General features: G+C 42.3%; 1 protein-coding gene across 5 annotated transcripts in view; it reads left to right on the top strand.

Annotated features, from left to right (window-relative positions):
- Positions 1-16,964, top strand: part of pam (peptidylglycine alpha-amidating monooxygenase) — a 160,568-nt gene that overhangs the window by 116,289 nt on the left and 27,315 nt on the right. For all 5 annotated transcript variants that reach the window (XM_052525124.1, XM_052525120.1, XM_052525122.1 and 2 more), the window contains 4 exons: positions 1,861-1,990; positions 14,830-14,946; positions 15,149-15,221; positions 16,487-16,697. In XM_052525124.1, the coding sequence (XP_052381084.1) occupies positions 1,861-1,990; positions 14,830-14,946; positions 15,149-15,221; positions 16,487-16,697 (531 nt within the window). The remainder of the gene's footprint in view (positions 1-1,860; positions 1,991-14,829; positions 14,947-15,148; positions 15,222-16,486; positions 16,698-16,964) is intronic.

The raw sequence follows: 16,964 nt of genomic DNA, 5'->3' as shown, positions 1-16,964 counted from the left end.
ACTAATTGAGTTGTTTTTTTTGTGTGTCTTTTATACCAACCAGCTGTTAGCGAGGCGGAGCTCTTGTTGTGACTTGCTCAATTCCAGTTTCCATGTCAAATCTCAAACAACATCAGGGATACGTCCTATCGGCCCGCCCGTCCCGGCTCTATCAATCCGGTGTGGAAAATCCAATTACCAACACAAACGGGTGTAAATTAATTTGATTTCATGCATATGCTCCTGTTTTTGGGGGCGGTGGAGAGAAGACCGGTTGGAGCGCCTTGTTGTCTCCCGGCCAGACTTTAACCAACTAATTGCCATTCCTCTCCACATCACACCATGACTTATTCATACAGCAGAGAAGCTTTCAGCTGTTTGTCTGAGGGTTGGTGCCCCAGTCGTACCTTTGAGTGCAGAAACTGCCTAGGGAAGTCAGCCAGCCAGCGTGGAATGGAGTTGCAGGCAGTGAATGTTGGCATTTTGAACATCGACTGGGTCGTGTGGTATTTGAAGATGTAATTCTGAGTTTTTCTGTGAAAGAGGATATTTGAAAAGGGCTTATGTTCTATATGACGTCTTCATATTCATTACGTAAGCACTTTACATAATCATTCATTACTTGTCAAGTAAACATTTAGTTGTTGTGAATGTGAAACCCTTTTAAGGCTTTGGCCTAGCGACTTTTCAAACACGTTTTTAGCACATACTAAATCCACTCAATGATTCTTGATTGAAAATGCCATCCCCGCGACATGATAGGCTCTTTTCAATCATCAAACCATTTTAATAAGGAGACGAAGTGTCCTGAGGTGTTCACTACACCTGATTGCTTATCCAGTGCTGGTGTTTACGTTCAACTGGACGTTTGACTTTTTGACCCCATTTACAGTACAGTAATGCCTTCTAGCCAAATGTCGGTCCAACCAACAATTCACAAAGTCTCTCTTGCAGCCGTTGATGTTGTTTTGTTTTTATTTATCAGAAGTTTGCAGAGTATGTTTGTGGTTGTGTGCGACATGCTCACGCTTCATTATTCTGTAGATTAATATGATTACATGCATCATTACATGTTATTGCACTCTGCTCTGTCTTATTAGCCCTATAATGAAAACCTCAATGTGGTTTCATTTCATTAGCTAAACTGTTGCAGTTCATTTTTATCCAATGCTAGCAATTTCGAAAATGTTTTTGGTCGAGGGCCATAAGACATGCTTAACATAAGCTTTGTCTCATTATGTGTTTACTTATGTCTAGTAATTGTCTACAGTGAATGGTCTTTGACCTAGTTACCATATCAACGAGAGAAGAACATCCACTCAAGCAACTAAATGTGAATAGATTTTTCAGGCTAATGCGTCAGTAGTAGCCAGAAATGTGTTTACGTTCACTTCCATTAGACTCACAGCAACCTTTTGTTTGAGCTCAGCGGCCTATCATCCTCCACTGTCCTCTCAAGCAATTCCAAAAATGGTGTCTTGCTGAATGCAGATGTTTGTTATTTTTTTATTTAACCTATATTTATTTAGGAAGTCCCATTTGAAGTCAGAATACTTATTTTACAAGGGCGACCTGGCAATATACAGTGTATGTCAAATCATTCCACTTTAGATTAATCCAAACTATTAGCAGATTATCAGATTATTAGGAAACAGTGGGTGATGACGGGAGACAAGAGATCATTGCACCGGGGCGGCTAGGAATCTATTTGGTTTACATTACCCCATGCTAACGAACTACTTGCCAGATGTCATTTTTCCCTCCTTTGAAACGACCCTATGGTATTGTTAAGCTGACCACAGGTTTCTGGCGTTCCTCTCTCTCTCTCTGTGTGTGTGCGTGTGTGTGTGTGTGTGTGTGTGTGTGTGTGTGTGTGTGTAGAGTACCATCTGGAAGAGGTGACGGACTGGCCAGAGAGCCCACTCCAGCTGGGTCAGGTGTCCGGTTTGGCCCTGGACTCAGACGACAACCTGGTCATCTTCCACAGGGGAGACCACCAATGGGGGGTCAAGTAAGTAGCTATGATGATGTTACATATACAGTCGTGGCCAAAAGTTTTGAGAATGACGCATATTAATTTCCACAAAGTTTGCTGCTTCAGTGTCTTTAGATATTTTTGTCAGATGTTACTATGGAATACTGAAGTATAATTTAAAGCATTTCATAAGTGTCAAAGGCTTTTATTGACGTTGATGCATAGAGTCAATATTTGCAGTGTTGACCCTTCTTTTCCAAGACCTCTGCAATCCGCCCTGGCATGTTGTCAATTAACATCTGGGCAACATCCTGACTGAGGGCAGCCCATTCTTGCATAATCAATGCTTGGACTTTGTCAGAATTTGTGGGTTTTTGTTTGTCCACCCACCTTTTGATGATTGACCACAAGTTCTCAATGGGATTAAGGTCTGGGGAGTTTCATAGCCATAGACCCAAAATAACAATGTTTTGTTCCCCGAGCCACTTAGTTATCACTTGTGCCTTATGGCAAGGTGCTCCATCATGCTTGAAAAGGCATTGTCATCACTAAACTGTTCCTGGATGGTTGGGAGAAGTTGCTCTTGGAGGATGCGTTGGTTCCATTCTGTATTCATGGCTGTATTCTTAGGTAAATTGTGAGTGAGCCCACTCCCTTGGCTGAGAAGCAACCTCACACATGAATGGTCTCAGGATGCTTTACTGTTGGCATGACACAGGACTGATGGTTGCACTTACCTTGTCTTCTCTGGACAAGCTTTTTTCCGGATGCCCCGGATGCCCCAAACAAAGGGGATTCATCAGAGAAAATGACTTTACCCCAGTCCTCAGCAGTACAATCCATGTACCTTTTGCAGAATATCAGTCTGTCCCTGATATTTTTCCTGGAGAGAAGTTGCTTCTTTGCTGTCTTTCTTGATACCAGGCCATCCTCCAAAAATCTTCGCCTCACTGTGCGTGCAGATGCACTCACATTCCTCAGCAATCTCTGTACTGGTGGTGCCCCGATCCTGCAGCTGAATCAACTTTAGGAGACGGTCCTGGCGCTTGCTGGACGTTCTTGGGCGCTCTGAAGCCTTCTTCACAACAATTGAACCGCTCTCCTTGAAGTTGTTGATGAGCCGATAAATGGTTGATTTAGGTGCAATCTTACTGGCAGCAATATCCTTGCCTGTGAAGCCCTTTTTGTGCAAAGCAATGATGACTGCACGTGTTTCCTTGCAGGTAACCATGGATGACAGAGGAAAAACAATGATTCCAAGCACCACCTTCCTTTTGAAGCTTCCAGTCTGTTATTTGAACTCAATCAGCATGACAGAGTGATCTCCAGCCTTGTCCTCGTCAACACTCACACCTGTGTTAACGAGAGAATCACTGACATGATGTCAGCTGGTCCTTTTGTGGCTGAAATGCAGTGGAAATGTTTTTTGGGGATTAAGTTTATTTGCATGGCAAAGAGGGACTTTGCAATTCATCTGATCACTCTTCATAACATTCTGGAGTATATGCAAATTGCCATCATACAGACTGAGGCAGCAGACTTTGTGAAAAATAATATTTGTGGCATTCTCAAAACTTTTGGCCACGACTGTACTGTTATGCTGTTTCCCTACTGTAATGTTTATCTGAGAGAGGACCACTGTCTTCTTTATTTAACCAGAAGATCTCTTAAAGGTGCACTCCGGGATCTTAAGCACAACAAATTCGTAAACATTTTTATTTATTTGATTTATTTTTCCGTTATTTTACCAGGTAAGTTGACTGAAAACACGTTCTCATTTGCAGCAACGACCTGGGGAATAGTTACAGGGGAGAGGAGGGGGATGAATGAGCCTGGTTTGAGGGCCAGATTGGGAATTTAGCCAGGATACCTGGGTTAACACCCCTACTCTTACGATAAGTGCCATGGGATCTTTAATGACCTCAGAGAGTCAGGACACCCATTTAACGTCCCATCCGAAAGACGGCACCCTACACAGGGCAGTGTCACCCAATCACTGCCCTGGGGCATTGGGATATTGTTTTTTAGACCAGAGGAAAGAGTGCCTCCTACTGGCCCTCCAACACCACTTCCAGCAGCATCTGGTCTCCCATCCAGGAACTGACCAAGACCAACATATTGCACACATTGGGTAAAGTAGTACACAAAAAACGGGGACTTGTTTTGAGAGTAGTTCTTTAAAGTTCTACTGTTTAAAGAGATACCTGGCAAGAATGTCAGTAAAGAAATAGTATTACAGTGTGTAGGCTACTGAGGCCAAACACAACACAAACAACTCTCTCAAAGACAAAAACTTTTACAGTTTGCATTCAATGTTTCCCCTAAATGCACTGAGAAGCGGCGCACCGCCGCTACTAAATCGTGGCTGCCACTGCAAAAATTGTTTGCAGGAAACTAGCATTAAAACTGTCAAATGTTCTCTGCTCCATGGCAAAATGTGTAGATGTGCTTTAAAACAGCAAAATGTTGTCTCTGCTGCCAAGAGAAGGGCCTCTAAAATCGCCAGGGTTTCCGTCAGCCGCTAATGGCCGTAAAAAAAATACATAGAAAAGCCGATAAATAAATTTGGCACCAGCCAATTGTTCAGCAGAAAGAAAAAAAATCCCATTGCGAAATAATGCTTTTTAGCCTATTCAAAATCAATTCAAAGTTTATTGGTCACGTGCGCCGAATACAGCAGGTGTAGACCTTACAGTGAAATGAAAAAAAAAAAAGGTATTCGGTGACGTAAATACCAGTTGATGTAAATATAGTTGACCAGTCAATGCTTATCTGTCTATGGGTTAATTTGCATAATTCCTTGGAATTAAATATGCCCGTGTCACGTCTCTTATTTATCACACATACAGCATACAGAGCCTTTTAGCTGTAGCCAAATGGACATTTGCTCTTAGTCTACTGCTATGTGTGCATTGCTGCACTAATAATGTTAAGAAATAATGGTTTATCAACATTTAAAAAATTATAATATAGCCCAGGCCTACTGGTTGTATGAATTTGTGATCTATCGTCCCACAACAGTCCCAATCTGTTTAGGCAAGATCGTTCTTGAAAAGCTGACCAGTAGAATAGGTAAACTTTTCTGCTATGGGGGAAAGTAGATTGACAGGGGCTTATAGGCGGCGTGTCGATTAAGGCTAAGGGAAGCTTTCTCTAAGTAAATTATATAGCTTAATTAGCCAACTTCTGTCTCTACATAAAACCATTCAAAATAGCCAACTAATGCATGATTTGGCCAGAGGATCATTAGCATACCCAAGCCTAAAAAAAATTGCATTGCCTACAGTCTGAGCGAAAGGCAACGTGCGCAATTTGTTCAGTGTGCGTTGCAAATTCCAAATACAGTTGAAGTTTACATACACTTAAGTCATTAAGTCATTAAAACTTGTTTTTCAACCACTCCACACATTTCTTGTTAACAAACTATAGTTTTGGCAAGTCGGTGAGGACATCTACTTTGTGTATGACACAAATAATTCACTGTATCACATTTCCAGTGGGTCAGTAGTTTACATACACGAGGTTGACTGTGCCTTTTAAACAGCTTGGAAAATTCCAGAAAATTATGTCATGGCTTTAGAAGCTTCTGATAGGCTAATTGACATAATTTGACTCAATTGGAGGTGTACCTGTGGATGTATTTCAAGGCCGACCTTCAAACTCAGTGCCTCTTTGCTTGACATCATGGGAAAATCATTGTAGACCTCCACTAGTCTGGTTCATCAATGGTTCATCAATTTCCAAACGCCTGAAGGTGCCACGCTCATCTGTACAAGCAATAGTACACAAGTATAAATACCATAGGACCACACAGCCGCCAAACCGCTCAGGAAGGAGACGCCTTCTGTCTCCTAGAGATGAACGTACTTTGGTGCGAAAAGTGCAAATCAATCCCAGAACAACAGCAAAGGACCTTGTGAAGATGCTGGAGGAAACAGGTACAAAAGTATCTATTTCCACAGTAAAACGAGTCCTATATCGACATAACCTGAAAGGCCGCTCGGCAAGGAAGAAGCCACTGCTCCAAAAACGCCATAAAAAAGCCTGACTACGGTTTGCAACTGCAAATGGGGACAAAGGTTGTACTTTTTGGAGAAATATCTTCTGGTCTGATGAAACAAAAATAGATCTGCTTGGCCATAATGACCATCGTTATGTTTGGAGGATAAAGGGGGAGGCTGGCAAGCCGAAGAACGCCATGCCAACCGTGCTGTGGGGGTGCTTTGCTGCAGGGGGGACTGGTACACTTCACAATATAGATGGCGTCATGAGGGAGGAAAATTCTGTGGATATATTGAAGCAACATCTCAAGACATCAGTCAGGAAGTTAAAGCTTGGTCGCAAATGTGTCTTCCAAATGGACAATGACCCCAAGCACACTTCCAAAGTTGGCTTAATGGCTTAAGGACAACAAAGTCAAGGTATTGGAGTGGCCATCACAAAGCCATGACCTCAAGCCTATAGAACATTTGTGGGCAGAACTGAAAAGGCGTGTGCGAGCAAGGAGGCCCACAAACCTGACTCAGTTACATCAGCTTTGTCAGGAGGAATGGGCCAAAATTCATCCAATTTATTGTGGGAAGCTTGTGGAAGGCTACCTGAAACGATTGAACCAAGTTCAACAATTTAAAGGCAATGCTACCAAATACTGATTGAGTGTATGTAAACTTCTGACCCATTGGGAATGTGCTCAAATAAATCATTCTCTCTACTATTATTCTGACATTTCACATTCTTAAAATAAAGTGGTGATCCTAACTGACCAAAGACAGGGAATTTTTTTACTGGGATTAAATGTCAGGAATTGTGAAAAACTGAGTTTAAGTGTATTTGGCTAAGGTGTATGTAAAATTCCGACTTCAACTGTAGATGATTGTTGAGTTGCTACTCTCAGTGAAAAGGCCCATCCATGCATATCGCACTATTTCAAAAGTACAATTGCGGGAAAACATAGTTTGAGAAGAAAAGGGCTATTGCTGTAAAAAGAAGACATTGAATAGACTCTAATCTGTCATTCAGTAATCGAAATTATCAACTTAGTGGCCTTCCGGGTGGCGCAGTTGTCTAAGGCACTGCATCGCAATGCTAGCTGTGCCACCAGAGACTCTGGGTTCGATCAGCCGGCTGCGACCGGGAGGTCCATGGGGCGACGCACAATTGGCCTAGCCTCGTCCGGGTTAGGGAGGGTTTGGCCGGTAGGTATATCCTTGTCTCATTGCGCACTAGCGACTCCTGTGGCGGGCCGGGCGCAGTGCGCGCTGACCAGGTCGCTAGGTGCACAGTGTTTCCTCCGACACATTGGTGCGGCTGGCTTCCGGGTTGGATGCACGCTGTGTTAAGAAGCAGTGCGGCTTGGTTGTGTTTCGGAGGATGCACGGCTCTCGACCTTCGTCTCTCCCGAGCTAGTACGGGACTTTTAGCGATGAGACAAGACAGTAACTACTAACAATTGGATACCACGAAATTGGGGAGAAAAAGGGGGTAAAAAATAAAATAAAATTGTATCAACTTAATTGAGCGAACAACAGTAGGCCAATAAGCCTATCTTGTTGGCACCAGCGGAGAGCATCGGCCATGCCACTGGTAATTGCTCACTGCGCATATTCACCCTTAATCAGCGTTGGCTCAGTGCCGCTTAAAAGTTTGTTTTTGGACAATGGACGTCATATTCATTTCGTGTCTCCCCTTCTCGTAGGCCTGTTATATGGACAACATTGGTTTTATTGATTGTTTGTCCGTGTCAGCAGAGTAGTCTACCCTGTAATTTGTCGTATTAAAAAAGATTCTGCTAATGTCTCCAGTCATATAAAGTGTAGTTGAATTGCTTTAAATATGTTTTTCCCAATGCAAAGAAAGGCGACACGTTAACGTTATGTTGTCAGTCATGCATTGAACAATCTATTTTGCGAACAGTGATTGAGATATTTTATTATCCTAAATTATGACTATCCAATCTACTCATCACGTTACCCTTACAAAAGGACTGCAGTTTTGAAACTGCTGTAGAAGTGCAGAAACTGCAGTTGACTGTGGTGTTTTCGATGCAGTAATATACATTTACATTTACATTTAAGTCATTTAGCAGACGCTCTTATCCAGAGCGACTTACAAATTGGTGCATTCACCTTATGACATCCAGTGGAACAGCCACTTTACAATAGTGCATCTAAAGAATGTATGCACACATGACTGTAAGTCGCTTTGGATAAAAGCGTCAGCTAAATGGCATATATATTTTAGGGGGGGTGAGAAGGATTACTTATCCTATCCTAGGTATTCCTTAAAGAGGTGGGGGTTTCAGGTGTCTCCGGAAGGTGATGATTGACTCCGCTGTCCTGGCGTCGTGAGGGAGTTTGTTCCACCATTGGGCCAGAGCAGCGAACAGTTTTGACTGGGCTGAGCGGGAACTGTACTTCCTCAGTGGTAGGGAGGCGAGCAGGCCAGAGGTGGATTATATACAATAATATTATACTGCACTCTAACTGCAGTTACACTGCAAAATTACTGTAGTAGAACATAAATAATATTTGGGACACAGTATTTGCAGCATACTGCAGCTACACTGCAGTCTGACTGCAATCTTTTTTTGTAAGGGTAGGAATAGTAGGCCATCTTACCCAGGTCTGCAAATGCAATGATGTATGGAATGCTTTGTTATAAAGATGCATTTTTATGGTGAAAATGTGCTCTCCTAAACTTGGAACTCACGCTCTGCCTATGCATAGTCTAGTGATTTAGCTGTTCATTACTTGTCTTGTTGGCTGAGGAAAAATAAATGTGGACAGTTATGCCGCATTCACGCGCTAGTCGGAACTTGGAAAACTAATAATCCATCTTGCTAACTGGTTTGAACGTGACACATGTTTAACTTAACTACAACCTATTAGCGAGTCGAACATTTCTGAGTTTCCTAGTTCCGACTAGCACGCGAACGCGACGTCATTCTAACGCCTTCAAAGTGCGCGGTAAGGACACACGTCATTGCCTCCTCGATTTGCACGTTCTGTGAAGACGAATTACCATAATCTTAATGTGATTTCTGTCATTCTGATCACCGTGGGTGGATGCCCTAATTAGGTTACCGGTACACTTCTCAAATGTCCAATGTCCAATGCCACATTTTCATTACGGAAACCCTGGCCCACACCCACTTTCACCGCCGCTGAAAAAAATCCTAGGATAAACATTGGCATTGTCTTGCATTGCAACACTTCCAAGTCTTTAGAAAGCTGGAAATCGATGTTCCTGGTGCTGGTGCTTAATATTCAGACAATGACACCGTTTCCTCTCATCTCAGTCTATTGGAGCTTAATATTCAGATCATGACACCATTTCCTCTCATCTCGGTCTATTGTGAAGTGCTCCATACAACTACTCAGACATTTTTGACTTTATCAGACTGTCAGCGATGTCCAAATACTGTTAAATGGACTTTTGGACCGGAGATAATTTAGACCTATCACCTATGTCTACTTACCCACATCCATTCAGATCAGTGGTGAATGGAATACAAGGGGGACAAGTAATTTAAGAGTGTTGGGATATTTTCCCTGTTCTGTCCACTGTGCAAACAAACTGCAAACAAACAGACTTTTGAGATTAGCTCCAGGCACAGGCACAAACCAGTTTAGTGAGGCTGAAGTAATGGATAATTGCAAATAGATTGTCAGTTAGTGAAGTCCCTTCTCTCGAATGATCCAGTTTTACTTTCCTCCAAATCAGATAAGACTTTTATGTAGATAGTGGTGCATCCCTTTAAGGCTGTGTGGGTGTGTCCTAAATGGAAGCCTTTCCCTGTTTAGTGCACTACTTTTGACCAGGGCCTACTATGTCGGGAATAAGGTGCAATTTGGGATGCAGCCTGTGTCTCTTGATGTTTGGCAGGCTGAGCCCAAGGTTCCTTCTGTCTTTATGTTTCAAACTGTTTGTTTTGTTCAGAGGGAGCAATAGGGATACAGTCTGTAGACTGGAGTCAGTAATTGGGGCACTGTGTTCCTCCAGTGTTCAGGGTTGTAACCTGTCACTAGGCCAGGAACATGTAGACCCCCCCCCCCATGCAAATTCAAACCTCTCCCAGGTGTCCTGATTAGCATAAATAGACAGGCAATCTGGGCAAAGTGATGAAAGGGTGAAGACGCCATCGGCTTTGGTGATGTGTTTAAAAAAAAAAACAGGTTTCTGAATTCGTGATTGTAACTTTTGGTAACAGTAACCAGGTTTCCATCCAACCTTTTTTGTGAGTAAAGTGCATGTCGGATAAAACATTTAATGACGGCAAATGTCGACAAAACAAAATACACTAGACATGGTGGGATTTTTTTTTGTGTCGGTACAATGAATTATGCGAGAAATGTTGGTGGAAGCTCTTTTATGCACAACAACCATCATATCGAAGTAAACTTGGGAGTCACACGATGACATGTTGTGTGGTCCTCCCGCGACGACTCATCAGGAAGCATGCAGTTTATTAGGAAACAGAAGAAATACATTATGATAAACTTCACAGGGTGGTGAAAGTGCACTGTGATGAGCTTGATGCTCCTTTCCAATAAATATCCAGGGTTTTATTCCGGTGACATGATGATCCATTCTTGGCTGCCGTTTGACTTTTGTTCATAATAATAATCGTGTAGGATAGGATTGGGGTGGCAGGGTAGCCTAGTGGTTAGAGCGTTGGATTAGTAACCGGAAGGTTGCAAGTTCAATTCCCTGAGCTGACAAGGTACAAATCTGTCGTTCTGCCCCTGAACAGGCAGTTAACCCACTGTTCCTAGACCGTCATTGAAAATAAGAATTTGTTGCGCTGTAGCGAACACGTGCAAATATCAGAGTTTGCACACTCGCTATATAATGCAATATTTATTGTGAGAAAACCATCAGTAGAGTTGAAAATGCGATGGAAACCCATTTAACTTGTATTTTTTATTCGGGTACATGTGAATTTAACCGCAAAATGTATTTTATGTGGACTACACCACGCACAGCACTTTATCTGAAACATATCAATTTGATGAAAACATCTCTGGAGGGAAATGTGGATTTTATAATATTTACATGAAAATTGGTTGCCAATTGGATGGAAACCTAGCTAGTGTAGTATAGGGATCACATATTAGGCACTCATTTTGCAGTTTATAAGTGTGTATAGAAATAGCTTATTAGGCATTTATCTTATTATCATCAATTTACTAGGCCTTGAATTGGTGACATTAATGAATTTCTAACATTTGGAAGCTTAGTCCTCTTTTATGAAATCAGTTTGTGATGAATGGTGAGTGTAAATATGGACTTGTTTCACTCCCCTTAAGCAACATGTTTTTAAAGTAAACAAGAGCATAAACATTTTTGGCTCTGTTTTTAAATGTATCGTTGTAAAAAGTGTACTGAAGAAGATTCACAGTAATTGAGTTTACAACAAAAACATTTTTTTTTTATGACCAAACCGTGTATTTCTAAATATATATAAAATAATATTTTAACCTATTTAACTAGGCAAGTCAGTTAAGAAGAAATTCTTATGTACAATGACGGCCTACCCCCGGCCAAACCCAGACGACGCTGGGTCAATTGAGCGCCGCCCTATGGGTCTCCCGATCACGGCCGGTTGTGATACAGCCTGGAATCGAACCAGGCTCTGTAGTGGCGCTTCTAGCACTGAGATGCAGTGCCTTAGACCGCTGCACCACTCAGTCTCAATTAGCCTAATCATTGCCTGGCTTCTGAGCTTCCCTCTTCCTACTGCTGACCATGACTATATCAGTCAATTTGAAGGGCCTAATTAGTTATCCCAGTGCATGTGTCCAGCTCCAGTGATGTGGCCCATATCAATTACAGGAATGTGCCATATTAAAGGTAGAATATGCAGAAATCGGTCCGCCATTTCCTGGTTGCTAAAATTCTAATAGTTCCCCTAATTTCAGTTTGTGACAAAACAAGCAATGTATAGAGAATCATTGTTCCTAAATGCTGTGAAATATATGTTCAATAACCAAAAATATTGTATTTTTTTAGCTTGTTTGAAATTGGTCTACAAAACCGAAATAAAAGACTACGTAAAACTAAACTTAAGAACGGGAAGCATATAGAGAGTGCACATAGAACATATCTTACTGCTTCTTAGACCTTCTTTCAATGAGAATGACTGATCTATAACTACATTTCTATGTGAATTTGGTCTTGTCACCCAAAAAGTTACATATTGCAGCTGTCGTGTCTTTACTATCATTAAATGAAGACTTTTAGTTTTTATCAAAGATCCTCTGTAATTGGTATTACGCGATTAAACTGATTAATCATCCAACTGTAATTAACTAGGAAGTCGGGGCACCAAAGAAAATATTCAGATTACAAAGTATAATTTTCCTAATATAACTTTTCAGATATTTTATAACTGATGAATTCGTCTTCGAATTAATGAATTATTTACTTAGTCTCATTCCAAACGTCACGTAAATTGTTGGTTATCTGCACGAACCCAGTCTTCACTATGAGTCGTCCATACATCAATTGTCTTAAATCATTTATTTATTAACTAAGTAATTCACAGAACTGCATAAACAAACAAACAAAGTAAAAATGGTTACAAGAAATGAATGTGCCCTAGTGGGCTAAACCGGCATGGCGGCTTGGTGTACAAAAGGGAGGTGGGGGTCGACTGAGATGACAACACACAGTTGATAATTATAACAATTGAAATGCTAATCCTTTGCACATGAACGCTCACTCATTCTGGAACAATTGCCATCAATATATATATTTACGCTCAGTGTGTCGTCTTGATCGCTGTTGAAAAGTTAGTTTCTGTTGGAGAGTTTCCGTCCACTCTCTCTCTCTCTCTCTCTCTCTCTCTCTCTCTCTCTCTCTCTCTCTCTCTCTCTCTCTCTCTCTCTCTCCTCTCTCGTGGTTAGAATGGATTGTTCAGAGTGACATTCATTCATTTCGTTTTTGATGTTTCCCCCGTCTTCGTTCTTCGCGTTCAATGATACCGAATTCCTAGTTGCAGACTAGTAATTAATATCAAAGACTTGTTCTTATTCTGTCGGTATCGATAGTCTAAGAGTTTAACCACGTGGTATGGTTAAAAGATTCAGCAATCCTCTCAACCTTTGTCCTCTCGTGATTGATAGAAAACATAGTCTGTAACCTTTGTCCTCTCATAATGGAGAAAAACATGGTCTGTTGAGGAATTCTCAAGGTTGGGGTTTTATTCGGAATTGCAGAAAAGGGCCTGTCCCAGGATGCCCGACCCTAACTGGGCTCATGGGCGGTCCTCTGATTTAGTTAAACTCAAAAGGGAATTGGAGTTTCCTTCATTAAACAGTCCAAAATCACATTACACAATTTTACAAACAGTATCATCCTCACTCATTCATCTTATACAACAATTAGATGTAAACCTCATATCTGAGGCTATTATATAAACAGCGTTATGGTAATGTGGCCGCACCGTCTCTCATGAGTTTTACAAACTTGTACCAAACGGACCAGTTCGTAGCTGGATTCTTCACCGATCTTTTATACCTTCTCCGGAACATAAATGTTGTTCGGACCTCAAGTTCTGTGAGGTGGAAGAAATTCCTTTGTTCTCTATGAAACTCCACTCTGTCTCTATACTGTGTGGCCATGCGGCAGGATCTTCCTGGAATTTACGACCTCTCTGACCACAGCAGCCTAGTTGTAGGAGGCAGGGAGAGGGAGATGGGGCTTGCTGTACCCAAAGAGGGCAAAGCCATGACACAGCTTTAAAATATTTTACACAAAAAAAATATTTTAGTGTTTTGTTCACTAGTCCACTGTTGATATGGTTCCAGAAAAATGTGCTTGTCAGCAGTTAAGTTGTAACTTTCAGTACAAATGAAAAATTGTCATGACATACTAAAATATGTTTTAGAAGAAAAATATCCCTTTAACTGGCCAAGACTCTCCATGTGAAATAACATAAATTTCATGAGCCGCCAACGTGAGCCACCATGCGCTAACAGGCAAAATCTAATTCCGCTAACTGCCCTTGCCTCAGTGCTCTTAAGACTCTGGAGCCAGATGAGAGGGGAAAATGAATTAGCTAGGTCATTAGGTGAGAACGGATAGTCCCTCTCTATATCAGTCATCAGTATACACCCCAGATACTGTTTGTTATTTACTGCTATCCTACCTTAAACTCGTTAAGCTCTTGTAGCTGATATTGTCCTGCGTAATTCATCAAAAAGTCAAAAGTTCAGGGATGTGAACAAATGTCTCCCAGGTGGTGTTCATTGACGAACGCAGTTTTATTTCATAGAATAGAAAGAGGCGTGATTTATTATATATTCTGTGCTTACTCCACTATAGGGACTACTGAGTTTGTTAGGTATAAGGCATTGTTTTTCTATCGAGGAGTCCACAGGGAGTTCGAGGATGAAAGTGAGGGATCGGAAACCAAGAGTGAAAGTTGGGGTCCTCTGTTATTTTTTGGTGAATTTTAGAAGGGACTGATTATAGCAGGGACTCAGGAAGAGTTCAAGGCATTTGTTTAAGTATTTGGGATTGTTTGAGTGAATCATTTGTACGTTTTTGTCACTTTTGTGTCCGTGTCGCCTCCCCCTTTGATGGAAACCTCCTGATTAAGTAATAGCGTTCCCCTTCAAACAAACAAAACAAATATGACCTGCAGAGTCATCACATTTTAGTTGTTATACATGGATTTGAGTTGCTGCGTCCCTAATGGCACCCTATTCCCTATATAGTACACTACTTTTGACCAAGGGCTCTGGTCAAAAGTAGTTCATGATATAGTAGGTAATAGTGAGCCGTTTGGGGCACCCAACACCTTTGTTGTCTCAGACAATTTTATAGGTATTCTCAGTATTTTAACACAAGTCATTCTCCTTCCGTTGCAGCTCCTTCGACAACAGCGGCAAATACCAGCAGGAGTCCCTGGGTCCCATTCAACAGTCCACCATTCTCGTGGTGGATCCCGTCAAAGGCAGCGTACTCAAGGCCTCCGGAAGAAATATGTAAGAAGCGTTACCACCGCTGTGCAAACGAGGGCAATTAGGCGTTTTGAGACATAATAGATGTCTTACGTAATAAGCACACAGGCTTTGTCCAAAATAGCACCCTTATTCCCTATGTAGTGCACTAAGTAGACACCTAGGACGCGATGTTGTTGTCTTCATTCAAAGCATTTAAAGAGTGTTTTCTCCGTGTGCTCGGCAGGTTTTACTTGCCTCATGGAATCACCACGGACAAGGACAATAACTACTGGGTCACGGACGTGGCGCTTCATCAGGTGAGAACCATAGTTTTCACATCCTCACTGGCCTTGGTCAGGTGAGAACCATAGTGTTCACATCCTCACTGGCCTTGGTCAGGTGAGAACCATAGTGTTCACATCCTCACTAGCCTTGGTCAGGTGAGAACCATAGTGTTCACATCCTCACTGGCCTTGGTCAGGTGAGAACCATAGTTTTCACATCCTCACTGGCCTTGGTCAGGTGAGAACCATAGTGTTCACATCCTCACTGGCCTTGGTCAGGTGAGAACCATAGTGTTCACATCCTCACTAGCCTTGGTCAGGTGAGAACCATAGTGTTCACATCCTCACTGGCCTTGGTCAGGTGAGAACCATAGTGGTCACATCCTCACTAGCCTTGGTCAGGGGAGAACCATAGTGTTCACATCCTCACTAGCCTTGGTCAGGGGAGAACCATAGTGTTCACATCCTCACTAGCCTTGGTCAGGTGAGAACCATAGTGGTCACGTCCTCACTGGCCATATGAAATGTGTCTGATTGAGCCGGCATATGCTACCATATGCAATGTCTGATTGAGCTGGCATATGCTACTATATGCAATGTCTGATATGCAATGCAATGTCTGATTGAGCCGGCTACCATATGCAATGACTGATTGAGCTGGCATATGCTACCAATGTCTCTGATTGAGCCGGCATATGCTACCATATGAAATGCTACTATGCAATTGAGAGCCGGCACATGCTACCATATGAAATGTCTGATTGAGCCGGCATATGCTACCATATGAAATGTCTGATTGAGCCGGCATATGCTACCATATGAAATGTCTGATTGAGCCGGCACATGCTACCATATGAAATGTCTGATTGAGCCGGCATATGCTACCATATGAAATGTCTGATTGAGCCGGCATATGCTACCATATGAAATGTCTGATTGAGCCGGCACATGCTACCATATGCAATGTCTGATTGAGCCGGCACATGCTACCATATGGCATGAAAGGGGCTCATATGTCATGTACCAAGACCCACTACTATAGAAAAACCAATGAGTTGTACTGTTGTTACATTTGGCTTTAGTGATCGTACGGCCAGGAGTTTTTTTCTGAGAACATGACCTAACCAGGAAACACTCTGGACACTATATAATAAGTCAACATACTTCCGTACCGAAATGGCACCCTGTTCCCCATTTAGTGCACTACTTTTGACCAGTGCCCTATAGAAATAGGGTGCCATTTGGGACATAAGCTTTGACTTTCATAGTGTACAACATACTGTGTCCCCCTCACCTAGGTGTTCAAACTGAGCAGCGATGGCCGGGACAAGCCCCTGGTTGTGCTGGGAGAGGCCTTTGAACCCGGAAGTGACAAAGAGCACTTCTGCAAGCCCACCGATGTGGCTGTGGACCCCGTGACCGGGAACGTGTATGTGTCAGACGGATACTGCAATGCCAGGATACTTAAGTTCTCACCCGAGGGAAAATACCTGTCACACTGGGGAGCAGGTTTGTAGTACATGCTCCAGACGTGCGCATGCTTGCACACACACACACACACACACACACACACACACACACACACACACACACACACACACACACACACACACACACACACACACACACACACACACACACACACACACCACACACACATTCAGACAAACATGAACACACAAACACACGCACACACACACACACAAAAACAAACACACACATTCAGACAAACATGAACACACACACAATGAAAGATTTATTGGCAGTTTGTTTGAA

This window comes from Oncorhynchus keta, chromosome 9, assembly GCF_023373465.1.
Source record: "Oncorhynchus keta strain PuntledgeMale-10-30-2019 chromosome 9, Oket_V2, whole genome shotgun sequence".
Taxonomy (NCBI): domain Eukaryota; kingdom Metazoa; phylum Chordata; class Actinopteri; order Salmoniformes; family Salmonidae; genus Oncorhynchus; species Oncorhynchus keta.
Note: the sequence above shows the minus strand (reverse complement) of the source record. Positions and strands in the feature narration are given on the sequence as shown.